This window comes from Diabrotica undecimpunctata, chromosome 1, assembly GCF_040954645.1.
Source record: "Diabrotica undecimpunctata isolate CICGRU chromosome 1, icDiaUnde3, whole genome shotgun sequence".
NCBI classification, from domain to species: Eukaryota; Metazoa; Arthropoda; class Insecta; order Coleoptera; family Chrysomelidae; genus Diabrotica; species Diabrotica undecimpunctata.
In genome coordinates, this window is record NC_092803.1 from 168,444,490 (window position 1) to 168,462,726 (window position 18,237).

Consider the following 18,237-nt stretch of genomic DNA (forward strand, 5'->3'; position numbering starts at 1 on the left):
TTCTTTCGAAGATTTATTTTTTTTTGACACTAGCTGATAAATTTTTTAATTCTGAATATCCCTTACTCACCCAAACATGTTGCTTCACATTTGAAAGCGGTAGATAAGGCCAACAAAAAAGTGAATCTCTAAAATTACTACCGCATCATACCATATTGTTTTAAACGATCTCGAAAATGGTCGATTATCCTTCTTATCTGTGGATAAAATTTGGAAATTTGGCAAAGGAATGCCCATTGCAATAATTTCTGATCTTTCTTGATTTTGGTGCCTTAAAAAAAGCGTTTCAATCAAACTGCAGATTAATCGTTAAAAAATATTCATAGCCCGAAGCCCGCCGGGGGCGATCGAATTCATCGCCTATAAAAACGATAAAATCACTGACTAGCCGTGAAACCGTGTTGCTCCTGGGTAAGCGTAAGACAGAGAGATGGATAGACGTTTTATTCTCTTTTAAGGCGAAAATTTGAGGCGCCTCTCAACTGCTACTAGGAACGCAAAATATTATTACTTCGGAGAGAATATAAAAAAATAGCTCTTTTATTTTAAATAGGTATTATATCAAAATTTATAAATCACAATTTTGAAATAAGTAATTTATAATAATAAATAATTTATTATTGTACATTTGAAGAGGTTAGGCGGCGGCTACCTTGCCTACTCCGACAAGCCGCCCCTGTCTTAGCTATATTATTTAAAAAATGAATAGAATCTGGCGCGTTTACCGAAAATAGTATATAACATCAAAATTGAACTTGGCTACTGACGCAACACAATACATAGGCTTTATATTTCAATGCCTTTGCAACTTGGACGCAATACAACTTTTTTACATTGTTGTTTTTAAATTGTTGATTTCGATTCCATCGATTCTGTTCGTTTTAAGCTTCGCGTTGCTTGTCAGTTTGACGTGATCGTATATATTTTTTCAGCATTGCGTATTCTATTACTCAAGTTGCTATGTCCAATTGGTGGCATTTTTAAGAATAAAAGTTCAACTAAAATAAAAAATTGACTTCCTTAGTGTTTGGGTATAACCATGTATACCACGTGTGAGTCTCTTAAGATTTACCAAAAATCTATTTTAAATTAAATTTTTAATAGAGGCGTACATTTCTTGTTAACTCCTGTTTATAATTTATTTTTGAAAAACCCTTCTCAAAACACTCATTGAACAAACTTTAAACAGGATAATCGTTCCCATTCAATGAACAGTGAGATCAAGAAATTGTACAGTAGCTTGTGGCTGATCACAATAGTGACGAATGATGTGTTTACTAGTGTGTTTAAATTTACATTTTCTTAAAAAATGATCGTTACGTTTAGAGTTGATTTCACGTTTCACCACAGAAATAGTTTTTTTAATAACTCAAAACTAGAATTTCTGACTCGTGTTGTTTCTAAAATAAAGATACTTCAAATTTAATATTCCTTTGAATTTTCTGTTCAATAGATTCGTTATATTGTATTAAAAATATATATATATTTTTTTTCATCTTACAATAATAAAAATACTTGTTACTTTTGTGAAGTCTTGCGGATGTAATTCACGCTTTATATTTTTTTATCGCAAACTCTTCTTTATCTACTTTCGAAATTATTTCGATTACTAGTCTTCTTTTTCCTTTAATGTTTGATGTTGTTCATCATGTAAAAATCTCTAGAGGTATATACACTTCCACAAACACTGGCGTTTCCTGTAAATATGTATTAATGATTCATTACTAACAGGTCGGATTCTATACGCTGGATATTGACATCGTGTACCACCTAATATCAGTAGTGCTTGAAGTATACAGAATGTCTACATTCACTGTTTTCAATGCTATTGAAATATAGATAAAATCGTGCCTCAAAGATTTTGCACAAACAAGACTAAAGTTTAATCGTTGGTAAACTCCAACTTATTCAAATTAATTAATTCAATTTTGGCTATGTTGTGATGTCTTAAAATTTATAAAAAGGTGTCGATGTTGAAGTTCTTGAAGTTCTGAATCAAAATCTGTAGTGGTTGAGGCTGAAAAGTCAATTTTTCTTGTGACATTTCGACCTCAGTCTTCTTAGGCTATCTAGCGGCGGTCTAGTTGCACCTACATTGTTTACAAGGCGGTGGACTATCACGGGTTGCGTTCCTCCACATGTGTTAGCAGTAGAAAGAAGACATATCTATGAGAAAAGAAAGCATTTAATTACAGCCATAAGAAAAGAAGAAAGGGAAAGATTAATGGAAAGATGGCAGGAAGAGTGGAACAGCACGGAATATGTTGCCCAGTGGACTAAGATGTTGATCCCGCGCCTGAGGGACTGGGTGGACTGTGGATACAGGCGACTGGCTTACTTCCTACGTAAGTGCTCAGAGAACACATGTGTTTTAGGGCGTATCTTCATAAGTTCAGAAAGACAGATATAGACAAATGTCTACTGTGAATACTGCGACACTATTACTCACACAATGATGGATTGTAATAGATGGACAGTGGAGAGAAACAGAATTTATAGAGAAATAGGTATGAACCCTGTGACTGTGAGAGAGATGATCGCGAAGATGTAAGGAGGGATGGAATAGTGAACACAATTACACCCGAGTAGTCGTTAAGGAGGATCTTCTAGGGGAAATGGGCTCGGATGTACTCCTCTACCCTGAATTCAACACACGCCAGCCACCCCTAGAGATGGATTAACCTGGTACGGTTTTCAGAAAATTTCCACCCTCAGAAAAAGAAAAAAATGCTAGGGTCCTGGTTCCTGTCTGTCGTAAGAGCGACTAATGGCATGGAATAAGAGATGGTGAGCCGTCGACTGAGGTGTCGAGACCGCAGAAACGCACGCAAGACGCGATCTGTCTTACTTTAATGAAAAATACAGTAACGTGGCCGTCTTTGAGGTGTAGGTAGTTGGTAAGGAGCTGCTAGAAACTAGACGAGACCACAAGACGTAATGGTCATCGGTTAGCGCTGTTAGTATCGGAGACGACCTCACGTGGGACCACTCTGCTCTTATTACCCATAATCTCTGCCGGAACTCAATGCGTCTAGCCCCAAGCAGGACGTGCCGTTCCGTGAAGATGCATGGTAGGGGAGTAGGTTCGGTTATCTGTTCAACGTACGAGGCCAGGACCTTATTCCTAACTGCGTTCACTAGTTAAGCATATCAGGATAATGGGCAAGTATTTGTAATTGTTCCCAGTGTATACTGCAGTAGGGTGGAACGGCTGGTTCGCTAGCAAGTTAAAAGTACTCAAGCTGACTGCCACCGCCTCCTAAAAAAGACTTACCCCAGACACCCTGGTTCATTTTTTCATTAAAATTGTTGAAAATGTTCAAAGATGCTTACATTTTAGACTTCTATTTATTTGAATCATTTATAGATTCACCACGTCTTTTCTAGCACTATCATCACTACTGTATTTATCTTTCACAGGTGATAAATATTGTTCATTCGACATTTTCAAAATTACAAGGAATTAATACTATATAAATATGTCTTTTACAAAATGAAATATTGACATGTTTTATAACGGACTCTCCTCATCGAATAAATGGACTCTTCCAACTATGTATTTCGTGTATGTCTTTTCTAGCACTATCATCACTACTGTATTTATCTTTCACAGGTGATAAATATTGTTCATTCGACATTTTCAAAATTACAAGGAATTAATACTATATAAATATGTCTTTTACAAAATGAAATATTGACATGTTTTATAACGGACTCTCCTCATCGAATAAATGGACTCTTCCAACTATGTATTTCGTGTAGCTAATTAAATGAAATGTTTACATGTTGTATACCGAACTTTCCTTTTTCGAGTATATTAAATCTTCCAGCTATTTTGTGTCGTGACGATCTGATTTTTCGTGTCGTGACGATCTGCATTTTACTATAGAGAAAAATTAATACAACGCTAGTATAAAAGCTTCGCTTCAAAATCCAAAACAATAAATGTTTACAAAGATTAACAGTGTGCTTAAATGTACTTAGGTGTCAGAGCACCTTTTTGTCAGTAAGGTAAAACATCTAATGTGACAAATCAGACCGACTGTCAGGCTTAACACAACATTCCTTTTTCGATATGTCTATTACCTTCACTTGGTGCTTGAAAATATTTTGTGATAATATACTACTTCTAAATTACGATAACGATAACAAGTGGTTATTGTCAGAATTGTTGATTAACTGCACTAATCTACTTAATAATATCTTTAAGTAGAATTAACCACAATTATCATTCAAGATAATAAATAATATTAACAAATGTCACAAGAAAAAAACTTCAGAATAAAGTTACAATATATGTAGTAATATAAAAGAAACTAGCGAAAAATATATTATTTAAGAGGTACAAGAATTTCAGTCGTTAACCTGAAATGGAAACATTTAGTCTACGTACATCACCACAATCCTCGTATTACAGGCTTCATAACTTCATCACATATAAATAACTACTAGCAATGCCTTTGTCGCAGTTTGTATTAATGAATCGAGGAATAATGGTTAACAGCTCCATCTATTCATTAGTGAGTGATGATATACTTCACAAATATCTGAAATTTGAATGAAGTCGCTCCCAATGAGCATATACTGTAATTTATATATCTGTCAGTTTAATGATATGGATGTTGTACTTTACACTGTTTCACTATTCTAGTAAGAACGCGGTGGTTCATTAAATATGTGTGATGACTATTCTAAGAGCGGAAAATATGGAAAAAAAACTGTGATTTTGGTGCAAGTTTCGTTATTTAAGGAACGTATTTTGTAATTGTTTAGATAGCCATTATATTCTATAATGTTTTAAGCCACGTAATCGGATGACTTCCATATTTATTTGCTTTATTTCTCTTATAATCACCTGTGGAAGGCATATCGCTTTGCTTGTCATAAAACAGCGTGAAGTTAGTGCAATAAAGTATTAACTAATATTTTACTGTTAGTACTGAGTATATAAACTGTAGTTTTAATTGTAGCAAACTGTTTTTAATTTCAGTTACTTACATTTTGCTTGTTTTCTTCTGGCTCCTACTACTTTATAAATTCTAGCTTCATATAATCGAAAGTTGATTGATTATTTGACAATGAAGTTAAATATGATATTTTTGTTTCAGGAACACTCCTCTCTAATCGGAAACGACGAGAATCATGGCCCAGTACTTCTATCGATCAAAACCGAAAACGTAGCCAACCAGGAACATACCCGGATCCTCTTGAGGTTGCGTTCCGGTACCATGCATGAAATAGTACCATCTTCGTGTCTCGGTTCCAGTCCCTCGCCCGCCAAAATGGCTAAACTTCTCAACGAGCAATTGAACGTTGAAAACTTCGTACCTGTTCTTCACCCCAAAGCCTCTCAACTCATAGCCAACTATGACGAGCACGTTCTAGTGACGAATTTCAAGTTCGGAGTGCTATATCAGCAGTTTGGCCAAACTGACGAGGAGGACTTATTCTGTAATAGTGTTACCACGCCGGCGTTTGACGATTTTTTGTCGTTGTTGGGACAACGAATACAGCTCAAAGATCACAAAGGGTAAGATTACATTTTTGTAAAAGAATTTCATTCCGTTTGTCCTTTTCCTATTTCATATTTTCCTATTCTCTATTTTACTTTGTACTACTCTTTCCGTTTATCTCCATGCCCAACTCCAGGCCCTCTCATTCCTAACCTCTTCTTCTTTTGTCTATTTGTTTATTTCCTTGATTGTTATACTGTACCATTTTTGTTGTTATTTTTTATATTAAATATTTGTTTGGTTTCAGTTACCGAGGTGGTCTGGACATCCAAAACGGTCACACGGGAGACACGGCTGTTTATGAAGTATTTAGAGAAAGAGAGATAATGTTTCATGTTTCAACACTTTTACCTTTTACCGAAAATGACCCTCAGCAATTGCAAAGAAAAAGACATATCGGCAATGATATTGTGGCGATAGTTTTCCAAGAAGATAACACACCTTTCACTCCTGACATGATCGCGTCGCATTTTTTGCATACGTTCATAGTAGTGCAAGTTATTGACCCCAACTCCTCAAATACTAGGTAAGTTTTAGTAATTTTATAAATTTATCAGCCTCTAAAAAGTATATAGTATTGTTACGATATTGCTACGCCACAGATAGAATATACACGATCGACGATCGAGTTGCAGGTACGGCGCTCTAGCGGCATCGAGAAATTTCTATTGAAATCCGGAACGTTGAAGCACACAGTATAAATAACAGCGATTACAATTTAAGAGTCAGTCGATAATATAAATTTGTACGGTTAAGTAAATAAATGTTATAAATTTGGTGTCAGAAGTGAGATATTTAAATAAATTCTGTGAAAATGGTTACGAGAATTATTGATTTAAAAGTAAAGATTTACGACGTGAATTGGAAGATAGAAAATTAAATTATTTTGGGGAAAAGGATGAATTCGTCCAATGGCTAAAGGACGCCCTGCAAGATGAGGGTTTTGTCCAGAAACGTATGTGTTTGAGAAGAGGAATGCTGCTGTGATTTCGTCGATTACATCGTTAGAAAATAAAGTTTCTCGTGGTATTTCGAGAGTTTCTTCTGATATTGCCAAAGTTTCTACGGACATGTTTCTTTCGAAAATAAAGTTTCTAGCGGTATTTCTTCTCTGGAAAGCAAAGCTTGCTCTGATATTTCCAAAGTTTCTACGGACATTAGAGAGATTAGTTTCTGCTAACATCCCTTTGGAAATCTCTAACGTTGCTTCTGAAATGTCTTCTCTTGACGATAAAATATCTTCTTTGGAAAACAAAGTTGATGCCGATATTTCGTCTATTGAAGAAAAGATAAAAGGGAAGCACTTAAAGAGGCATTTAATCAGAGCACCAATATTAGGGTATCCACTTCCAGAAGGAGAGTTTCTTGAAGATGACAGGAATGAGTCCTTGGAGATTTTACTAGAGGGCTTTCAAAATTTGAGCGATATTGTTGCGTCACGAGAAGAGATTTTCTAGCAGTAGTGAAATGAGTAGAAGGTCAGCTAGCCAGGTGGATTGGACGACTCCAAGAATACGATTTTAACATTGAGCCTCGAGCCGTAGGAACAGGAACGCTGATTCTCTCTCTAGAAGACCATGCTCAGCAGAGTGTTCGCATGGAAACAGAATCCAAGGAAACAGCAGTGCTAAGAACAACGGTAGTCAATGACGAGTGGACGCCTACTAAAACCAAAGAAGCGAAAGGCTCGTTCTCCCAAGTTACAGCAGCTCTGGGAGAGCTGCTACCTTATTAGAGAGAAGATTAACGATGTCATCTACCAAATGAGAAAGATTCCGATAATTCCGATACACTATAACCGACTGGCGTCATTCGAAGGAGACCACGACGTAGATGAAGAATTGAAAGTAAACCAAGTCCAAGAAGCACCTGACCTTCTTAACCGTTTAGAATAAGTAGTAATCTATTTACATCACACAATAAGTGCTTGGTCTGACATATAGATGACGCTATTAATAACAGACCTCAAGACGTATCCAGGAAAATACTGTAACAGCAACAGCCAATTTCTATCAGCTCTTTTAGTGAGGAAAAATACAAGAAAAATAACTAACGGTACTAAATGGTATATCAGAGAGAAACTAAACCATGGATACAAGAGAGAAACCGACTAAAGACAACAGGACTAAGCATGATATTAAAGAAATGCCTACAAAGTACTGGATATAAAGATGAAACGGTTTTGGTCCAAAGACAAAAACTGACAAAAACAAAAAATCTCCTGGAGGACTTGCCTAGAATTCAGACAAATTTTTGAGTAGTAAACTACAAAAAAGAAACGGGTAATATAAAAAGGTAAAAAAAGGAATGAAATGTTTAGCAGAATTACTAAAAATATAGCAATTTAATATCACATTTAGATCGTAACACATGCCATAATGAACACGAAGATGCAAAGGTAGTTTTTCACCGAAAATAAAAACAAATTAAATACTTTCTACCTACGTCTATGTGTTCGGCAACTCTTTAGATGTATCGTTCAGCAAAGCAGAAAACCACGAAAACCAAACATGTATACCGTACCATTCAATTGACCCAGTTTCTTTTAAAAATGCAATTTTTTAAACGAAAGATAAAATCAGTATTCCGCATACGAACCGAAAGGTATATTTAAAAGGCAAATTAAGCTCACTACCACTTGGCGAAATAACTCATGGACTAATTTTCTGCTTCTTTACTTTCCTACTCAGACAGTCGACTTTCTGATCGTATTTAAATCTATGCACCGAAAACAGAGCCGGTCTGAGGGCTTATTAAAATGGTTTTAAATCAATTAACAACTGTAGATATTTCTACTATAGATATTATACGCAATATGTTCTAAGACTCTGGAGAATATACTAAACTGTATATATCTATTAGGTTATTTAAATTATATAGGTAAAGTTAAACCGTATTTTTGAATTTTATAGCAGCTTTACTTGAGTCAGCCTATTCCACACAAGACTTTTACACTTTTCTTATTTGTCTTCTTTACAGCTATAGTTTCCAAGGATTGACGTGTGTTTATTTTGTCTTTTTTTAAATTATATTAGGTATAGACATGTTTTGTATGCATTATCTGGCTTTTTGTTGTCTACGTACATACGTATCTAGTAAATGCGTGACGGTTGATACTGGTGTGCTGGTAAGACGTTGAGCCGTCGGTCTTAATGGGTATAATGAGTTGATTTTGGGGGGTGCTTATATAAAATTGGATTTAGTCTGCTAATTTTTACTTATCGTGTAATAAAGTCATTTGATTGAAGTTGTCTTGTACTGCTTTTGAGTTTCCTTGTTGAAAGTCTTTTTTTTTCTGTTTAATTCGCTTATTTCTTCTGCTAAATTTTTAATATTGATATTGAGATTCTTGATTGTCAATTTCTGTTCTTTTGTGAGGGCGATAGCTCCTTTTACTTCTCCTGTTTCGTTCTGAACCTTTTCAGATGGTTGGACGTTATATGCGGAGAGGGTGTTGTAGGATTTACATATTGTGTAGATTTTGTATTTTCAGCTCATCACATTCTTCTTTTATGGTGGAAACCACTAAAAACTTGAATGACCAAATTATTCATAGGAGGCTACACCTCACAATAAATCTTAAAGAAATAAAGGACTTTTGTAAATCACTAAAGAAAGAGAAAGCGTCTTCTTCTTCTTGTAGTGCCTATCCGTTTCGGATGTAGCAACCTTCATTGCAATCTATACTTTGCAAACTGCTGTTCTGAAAGATTTGTGGTTGTTGTGTTAAACCACGTACATAGATTCTTCAGCCAGAAAATCCTTTGCCTTCCTGGACCTCATTTTTCCTTTACTTTTCGCTGTAAAATTAGTTTCTGCAATCCGTATATTTTGCTGCTCCTCATCATGTGACCGATGTATTCGATTTTGGCTGTTTTTATTGTGGTTAAGCGTCAGGTCTAGGAAATCTAGTAACAGGAGGGGCAAAAGTAATCACCCTATTGAAAAATAGGGTGCGCCAAATGTCAATTTGCAGAATACAAACGACTGTGGAACGAATACGACGACTGTGGACGGCGTCCACAGAACTACAGAATCTACAGAGCCATGATTACCGACTTATTTTTATGGGGGTTTTTGAAGTCACGGGTTTACGTCAACAAGCCTTAGACTCTTAAAGCCCTTAAGGAAAATATTTGCCAGAAGTGTGAGAACCTGTCGCCCAAAGTTCTGGCAAGAGTGATGGAAAATGCCATAAAACGGGCCAGTATGGTCATCAACTCTGGCGGCATCATAAAGTGACGATTACTTTGCCGATATAATTTTCTCGAGTTAAATTCTAATGGTTTAAATAAACAAATTTCACAAGCAGAACCAAAAGTTTTCATTAAAAAAAATTACAGCTAACGAACATCGGATGATTACTTTTCCCCCACATTGTAGAAGAACTAATAAAAACAGAACAAATAAGCTATACTTTCTGTTGAAAGATCTCTTTCAGATTTGTATCGATAAACCGGAGGTCCCAGAAGAATGAAAAATATCTTTTATACCGACAATAGACAAAAGTGGGACGATCACCAATTGGCCAATTGTTTACACTGACACAATTAATAGAAAAAAAATTAGCATATAATCAAAAACTAATCTATTTATAAATATTCTGGGATGGGGAAGAAAATAACAAAGGATGGGACACTATGGCCTTTAAAAGCAGCGGAAAAATCAAGACGACAAATAAAAAAATCAGACAAATTATTGAGGTAAGACATCACAAATGCAATACGAACCAAACACTTAATACGTTATGGACATGTACAAAGAATGCCCAATTAAAGAATTCCACCAAAATGAGGAAGACCACGGAAAAGTTGGAAAGAAGGCGTTGACAAAGAGATATGACAGAGTGGCTTGAAAGATGGCATGTAGAAAAACAGAGAGAAATGGAGATTAGGAATCGCAAGACGTCGCGTCGGTACACGTTTTGATGCGATCACATAGTAATTAATATTGAAAGAAGACAAATTAAAATAATGCAGTTAGTCACTGGTGATGAATATATCCTTCGATAAAGAAAATATAGGTAATACGCATAAAATAACGACAAGATATAAAGATATATTTACAGTTACAGAAAATACTAGTTACAAAAGTAAACTTATAGAGGTAGAGTTAATAGTCAAATTGTTAAGATTTCTTATGTCACACTGGTTCAGTCGGGTTAGACGAAAAAGAGGCATGCGAGCTACCCCAAATTTTATTATTCTTACCTGTAGGATGGCTCAATGGTAGTGTAAATTTAAATCGCGACTGAATTCCTCCTCCGCGTTGGCTGCCATCTTGTCTGCCGTTGGCCCATTAGAAAGATATGCAGGGACTGCTTTGTGTCAGTTTTCTCTGTCGTACTCGGGAAACGTGATTTTATGGCAGCAGTCAGTCTATGTATATGGTATAAAGTTATCCCGTTATTAACCTTAGTAGTTAATGCGGTTAACTAAAGTAAAATAAAAATAAACTAACCTCAAAATAGACAAATAATGTCTTCCAAGAATCTTCTTAATAATCTTGTCCCTTTAATCTCCATAATAATCAATATATAAATAATCTAAATAATGTTATTATTTGTAAATATTTCTCCAAAACATGTAGAGTATTATTCAATATCCTTATATATTGTATCAAATGTGTATAGTCGTTATGTAGTAATGTCCAATTATTTTAGGAAGTTCTTTTAATATAAAAAAAGGAAATGCTAATTTGTGTCATTTTTTAGAGAGAGCAATGATGACCATCTTGCGTGTCTGTGTTTTTATACGCACGTAATTAATTGTTTTCTTTATTCCGGACCTGGAAGCAGTCCTATTTCCAATTTTAGTCGACGGTTTAACTTTTCATTGCCTTAACGGCACGAGATTCGTGTTTCCATCACAATAAAGGCGGAGTTGAAAACCGAAACGTCGGTCGTTTGGCTAAGGAAACAAGAAAAAAACATTCTCGAAATAAAATCAAAATCGATAAATGCATTATAGCATGTTGGTATAGGATTTGCGGAGACGAATGGGTGGATGTATATGCAATAGTGTGCATGCGATGTTTTTCGAATGCGGAAATAAGGTCACAAATTTTCAGGGAAAACCTCTTCGCTTGCGTGTTTCGAGCTCAAGGAAAATTGTAGGTATACTAAGCTGTACCTTCGCTTGTTTTGTGCATCAGATATTTCTTTTTATTTACAAGCTTATTCCAAAATCAAGATTAAAGTCGAGGACGAGGCCCTCAAACGCGGAGTATACTAATGAATATTTATACAGAAACCTGCGAAAAGTAGTTCACTATTTTTATATCTGAAAGTCTATGTAATACATAGTCGTAAGGCGTAGGAAGCCTATATACTATAATAAAACATTTTTTTTATGTTTAGTATCCATTTAACAAAATTTTTGTACGTCCGCATTCCCCATTTTATATCCTTTTCTTTATGCACTTCCATTATTATATGATTCACAATAATATTAAATAGTAATGGGCCTAGCGAATCTTCTTGTCTGGTACCACTGTATACTTTAATGGGTTTTGTAAATTCATCGTTTACTCGCTCCTTAATTGTGTTTTGTCTATTAACGTCTTTAATTCTTCTATTGACATACTATATTCAAATTAAGTTTTACGCAAATCCTCGTTGCACAGCAAATTCCATAATATCCTCTATTAAAGGTTTTTCATAAGCGTACTAAACACAGGAATTTAATCATTGAACTATTTTTGCCTGTATTTTGACAATTTTATATCTAGCAATGGTCAATTTTCGTTTTTAAATGGAGTTTTATCGTATCTAAATAAATAATGTTAGCCTGCTCATAAGAAGAACTGGAACTGAGAAGAACTCGTGAACTAACAAGCTGGACACGATGAGCAGGGAATATGGCCAAGATGAACGCTGGTAAAAGCTGGTTGTCAGATTCGGATTCTCTGGCTAAAACTGTCTGACTCCGAGCGGCGGGTAGGATATGGCCATTGTGAACGTTGGTTTTCTGCGCCGACAGTGTAGAGCGTTTACTGATCAATGTAGCATGAAACTTACAAGAGAATAGGCTGCAGCTCTTTTGCTGCTTAATGACAATGTTTTAACGAAGTTAAAACCAATCAGAAGGGAAACACATCCAATTAATAAGTTAAGACATATTTACGGCTAGAACAAACACCTTTATCCGTAATTTCTTGACGACAAAAACCGATTTTTCGAATATTTCAGAATGAATCCGCACACCTTTTATTTTATTTTATCAAAAATTGAACACAGACTTACAGAACAAAGAACACGTGCGAATAATTATTCGATATCCATCATGAATCACACCTTAAACTAATAAAAATCAACACTCATCAGCGTCAGGTTGTCAGTGCGCTAGTGCATTTTGGCCAGGCAGGCCTAAATATATAGGATTATTTGCACACAGACTCGGCGAGGATCGGCGATGACTGCCTGACGCCTGACTCTGAAAACCAGAGTTCTTCTTGGACGAACCTTTATGCTGAACAATAAAAAACCCAAATCATGATAATAGGCCGACAAACATCAGTATACAGTGTCAGATTATGCTGACCAAGTTTTGAAGCTCGTTATACTAATATTACATTGATTAAAGTAAAGTTTGCATTTTTGAAAAATGGAAAATTGTATTTTGAATAAAATGTACCTATATAATAAAATGCATATATTATTGACACTACATATCGATGCATGCGCAATGCTTTTATTTTATCTTTAATACCTCGCATTTTTAACAGCTGGCAACTCTACTTTGCGACCATTTTTTTCAGGCAACCTTATATTATCATATTAAAGGGCTAAGTAATCCACTCAAGACATTTAGAGCTGTTAGAATTTCTGCTTTAATCATTCGAAGAATACCAAAAGAAGCCGGGTTGGCTAATAGAGACGCTGCCACTGTATCGTTGCTTACCGTAGTTCACAGATCACACAGATTAAAATTCGCCGTTGATTATGCACAACGAATTTTATTCACATCTGAAAGCAGGATAAGTCTAAATTTTCCAAACGGTGATTAAAGTAGAAAGGTTTTGGTGATTGCTCTATTGAGAAATAGAGGGAACCGATTGGAGAGAACAACGGTTCTAAGGAGCAATTTGTATTAACAAATACACATAACTAGTCCCCAGACATGCGTGGTTCATGAATGCAGATTTATATCTGCGATAGATTAGAAAATATCACTTTATGCGTCATTTATAGAATATGCATTCATTTTGACGCAAATCATACAAAGCCCAACATAGAAAGACCTGTGTTTGCTTACCCAAATGAGAGCAATATTTACATCTTAGAGCGACCACCGCGAAGTCCACGTTTGAATCCAATTTATCACCTTTGAGATGTCGTGAATAAACCAGTTCGTCCTTCCCAATGAGCTTACTGTTCTGTTAGGAAACAAGATTACCCAACCAACTATCCAGATCTTGGTAATAAACTTACGTGAATTTTTTTAATTGGATTTTTTCAAGTTCAAAGATGTTTTAACTTCTGCATGTTTGGTACAAAAATCTCTAATATTTATAGTTATATATTATTTCATTTTATTTAATTTACACTAATTGGTTCACTAAAAGTAAAAAATTTCAATAACTAAATTTAGGAAATCTCATAACATAAAATTTTATTAGCAGGACATTTCCTTGTTTCCAGACAAATACATTCGAGAATTCTTTTAAAAACAACGTCATTTTTCGTTCTTTTTTGTAATCTCCAATGATATATTACCCCGGATATCAGTAAACACGTAGAGAAACAATCTCATTTTTTTGTTTCCTGAAATAAAGTAGGCTGAAGAGCTGAAAGTAACAAAAAAGAGGAAAATGAAACATTTCAAGAGCAGTCATGACGTCGCCGGATAGACATAACGGTACTCGAAAAAAACGTTGAATAGGAAACAGTCGTCTAATTTGAACCACTTTTACAATCCTCATAGGAGAGGGAAACGATACGAAAAAGTAGTATATCTTTTAAAATAGGGGCAAATGATAATGGTTTGAAAAAATTAAATGTACTCGAAACAAAATGCCAAATTATGACAGTTAAAATACATTACAAAAATTTTTATTTTATTTTATTAGCATTTACAGGATCTGTAGAATTAAAATTAATATTTTTTAAAGAATACTCGTATCTTTAGACGTTCGTAAACGCACATCCACCGAGACGACAAAGGGACTTTCCCTATTATGATTAACTTGATTTTAGCAATATATGTATAACCAAGAGACAATTTCAAGTGAGATAGTTGGAAATGGAAACGTCGTGTTTGAATACGGAAATGCCAATTCTATAATATGGAAGTAAATGTTGACATAGTCGTTTAAATACAAGTTGTAGGCTAACTAAACGTTAGTTTACAGGAATATTAACCAAACAGAGGCGATATGTGTGTATATTGTTGTTTTGAACGAATTATGGAGTGATTTGCTAATGAACCAGTGGCATCTATTATGTTTACCACCTCCTAATTTAATGTCCCGCGCAGTTTTAATTCACGAATACAATCAATTTTCTACACAATTACTAATGAATTACTCGTTTCCCTTCTATTTTTCCTTGTAAAATTAATTGCAGCAACCCATATCTCTCGCTGTGGTTAATAACTCTTTTCCTTTTGACATTCTTGATCAAACGTCCTGGTTAGTAACGTGGTCGGTATAGGATATCTAGTTCTATTATAGTCTATATTAATAGCTGTATTCTGTAAGAATAGTTTAAGCAAAATGCTCATCAGTCTAATAGTTTGACAGTCAGTATACTCTTTTACACTCGTCTTTTTTGGTAATAAACTGGTCATCGCGAAAAAAAAATTAAATCGTTAAAATAATCCTTCCTGATTTCGGGTGATTACTCACCCCCCACTCAAGGAATTCATAATAAATGTAAATAAATACTAAATAACTTGTAACATTATATGGGAGAGTTATTTGTCAGTTATATAATAAAATTCATAAACAAGGTCGTTTAACGTAAAATCTCATTTGTCTGTATGTGGTATATTTAAGCCGTATATTTGTGCCGTCTCAAAACTCCGAATAGCTATGATGATTGCCGACCTCCGCCGTGGAGATGGCACTTGAAGAAGAAGAAGAAAGTATATTTAACTATTTTTAAAAGTTCTAAACCATTTGAGAATCTTGCAAAATGAACTAAAACATAATTTATATTCAGCAAATGATTTTTACATTTATCACTAAGAACTAGAACACAACTACTTTAATTTATATCATTTATTTATAATATTTATTTCGGACTAAAAACTCGACTTCATATTCAAAACTAACTGTGTAACTTAAATAAAAGGGTCCTCTATATTTATACTAAACAACCGTTATACTAGAATTCCGGCGATTCCCTCCGAACAGACGAGAAGGTCACCCGGACTGGTTTTTCATCCGACTTTCTTCTGGAAACTTCGAATCGTAAGAGACCCGTCGGTTATTATCTGGGGTTTCTGCCGGCTGGTGTATGATCTATAAAAGACTTGAATGAGAAAGGATGTTTACAGTTTAGATATTATGCGTCATTATTTATCGTAACATTAATATTGTTTTGCAGTTGAATTTCACTTCTGTACCTAACTCTATAACAATTATTTTCTTTTTTAGATACAAAGTTAGCGTAACAGCCCGCGACGATGTTCCGTTCTTCGGACCAACTCTCCCAACCCCTGCCATCTTTAAGCACGGACCAGAGTTCAAAGAATTTCTCCTAACCAAATTAATAAATGCGGAAAACGCTTGTTACAAAGCAGATAAATTTGCTAAACTGGAGCTGCGCACCCGCACTTCCCTCCTCCAGACACTTACTGAGGAGCTGAAGCTAAAAACCACCGAATTTTTAGGTGGCAATGCCAATTTGACTCCTGGAACTCCCAAGAGCGACTCCGGCCCTGGATCGAGGTTCATCGATACCGTCAAGAAAGCATGGAGCGCTAGGGTGAAGACCAGTCAGAGCGTAGATAACAACTTGAGTACCAATGGGCATGAAAAATTGTCCAAGAAGGGTTCTCAGCCTACCATTTCAGAGTCGACACCGTCGGTAGGTATTTACACAACATCCGTTTAGCATACATATATTTAAGTAATCCTTCTAGTAGCACAATTTCGTAATAATTTAATTGTTGAAAGTAATTATTTAGTTATGTTAGCAAAATATGTATTCTTTTAGTATATCGTTTTAAGGATATACATGCTTGTAATGGAAACTTATTGGTAGTAATACGGTCTAGCCTCTTGGCACCTCGACCTAATACCTTTTGTATAATACATTAGTCTACTTGAAATCTAGAATGCCAATATGTCTAACAAAGTTAATCATTTCTAGAGGCATGTTTATCTTTAAGGATTCACTTCAGAATTTCATTTTCATGAACTTCGCCCATTTACAGAATAAAACTATACTGTGATACAGAATATTCTCTACCGTTTCATTTCAATTTTCGGAGAAACGACAGTTCTCAGTATCTGATTTACTGATCTTATTAATGAGGTAAGATTTCAGTAGGCAGTGCCAGTGAGAAGATCTATTAAAACTTATTGGATTCATTGTAAACTCTTTTTTAAAATCAATAAATTACGCCAATGACCCTATGAGGTTGAGGCATAAATAAATAAAAAAAAATCAATAAATTATTGCTAGCTTTAAATCAGACACTACTTCCAAACGAAATAATAGTATGTACATCTAAGTGTGTATGTAAGTTTCCTTTTCATCTTAAATTTATTTTGTATAGTATACTGAATATTATGTACTATTTTGTTTACTCAATATTTAAGCAATGCACACTTTTTAGAGCGGCCGGTCCATCTCAAAAACATCGATGAACTCCAACGGCAAGAAGAGTAGTAGCCCGACGTCATCAACAACTTCATCGCCGGACCTGACGGCGCACGCACATGCTAGACCAGCCTTGTCCGTAGCCAGTGACGACTCATCGCTCACCAGCGAAGATCTGGAACATCTGGCTGGAGGATATATTGATAGTGATACTGGTCTTGAAAGTATGTCCAGTGCAGAAACAGCCGCGAAAGCTTGTAGTGTATGCCAAGACAGACCTGGAAGCACGTCTGGACCTACCACTGAAACTCTTATGCAAGAAGTAGTACAGTTGAAATGCGACAAGTTGGATTTATTAAGACAGAATGTGGTAAGTGGTTGCAAAACTTATTCTTTATTTGGGGGTTATACAGTTTATTTCTTCTTTAATGTCTTATTATATTTATATAAAGTATAATGTGCTTAGGATCAGAAATATATACTAACTAAGGGGATTAGAAGTATATCTTCTTTTGTAACTATGTATATTCAAACAAAACACAGTCTGCGTCGAAATAGGATGTGACACTCAACATCTAAATCTCAATAAATACGAATATGCTATCGAAATGACATTTCTTAATGTTTCCCTGTCAAAAGCAAAGTAGGACGTCCTTGGTAGAATATCCATGTGGATATCCCGGTGGAATAATCATAAAATAATAAAAACGGAGTCTCTTATGAAAAAAAGGAGAAAGATTTTTTGACAAAAATTAAAAGAAGAATTCAAAAATGATTTTTAATTTGAAAAATCTCAGTGGCGTACCATGTTTTCTGTGAAAAAATTAAGACCATTACCCGTATGCGCGCCAATGATGAATATAAAATTCCTAGTTATATGTCAAAAAATGCACAATAATCAACTCTTACAACCCACGAAATTACATTGCATATCTCAACCAGTTTCAGGGCAAT

At 35.1% G+C, this 18,237-nt stretch overlaps 1 protein-coding gene across 5 annotated transcripts in view; it reads left to right on the forward strand.

The window, feature by feature from the left end:
- The window catches only part of RapGAP1 (Rap GTPase activating protein 1), a 738,255-nt gene that overhangs the window by 713,810 nt on the left and 6,208 nt on the right, over nucleotides 1-18,237 (forward strand). For all 5 annotated transcript variants that reach the window (XM_072520469.1, XM_072520468.1, XM_072520471.1 and 2 more), the window contains 4 exons: nucleotides 5,109-5,530; nucleotides 5,761-6,039; nucleotides 16,113-16,545; nucleotides 17,300-17,653. In XM_072520469.1, the coding sequence (XP_072376570.1) occupies nucleotides 5,109-5,530; nucleotides 5,761-6,039; nucleotides 16,113-16,545; nucleotides 17,300-17,653 (1,488 nt within the window). The remainder of the gene's footprint in view (nucleotides 1-5,108; nucleotides 5,531-5,760; nucleotides 6,040-16,112; nucleotides 16,546-17,299; nucleotides 17,654-18,237) is intronic.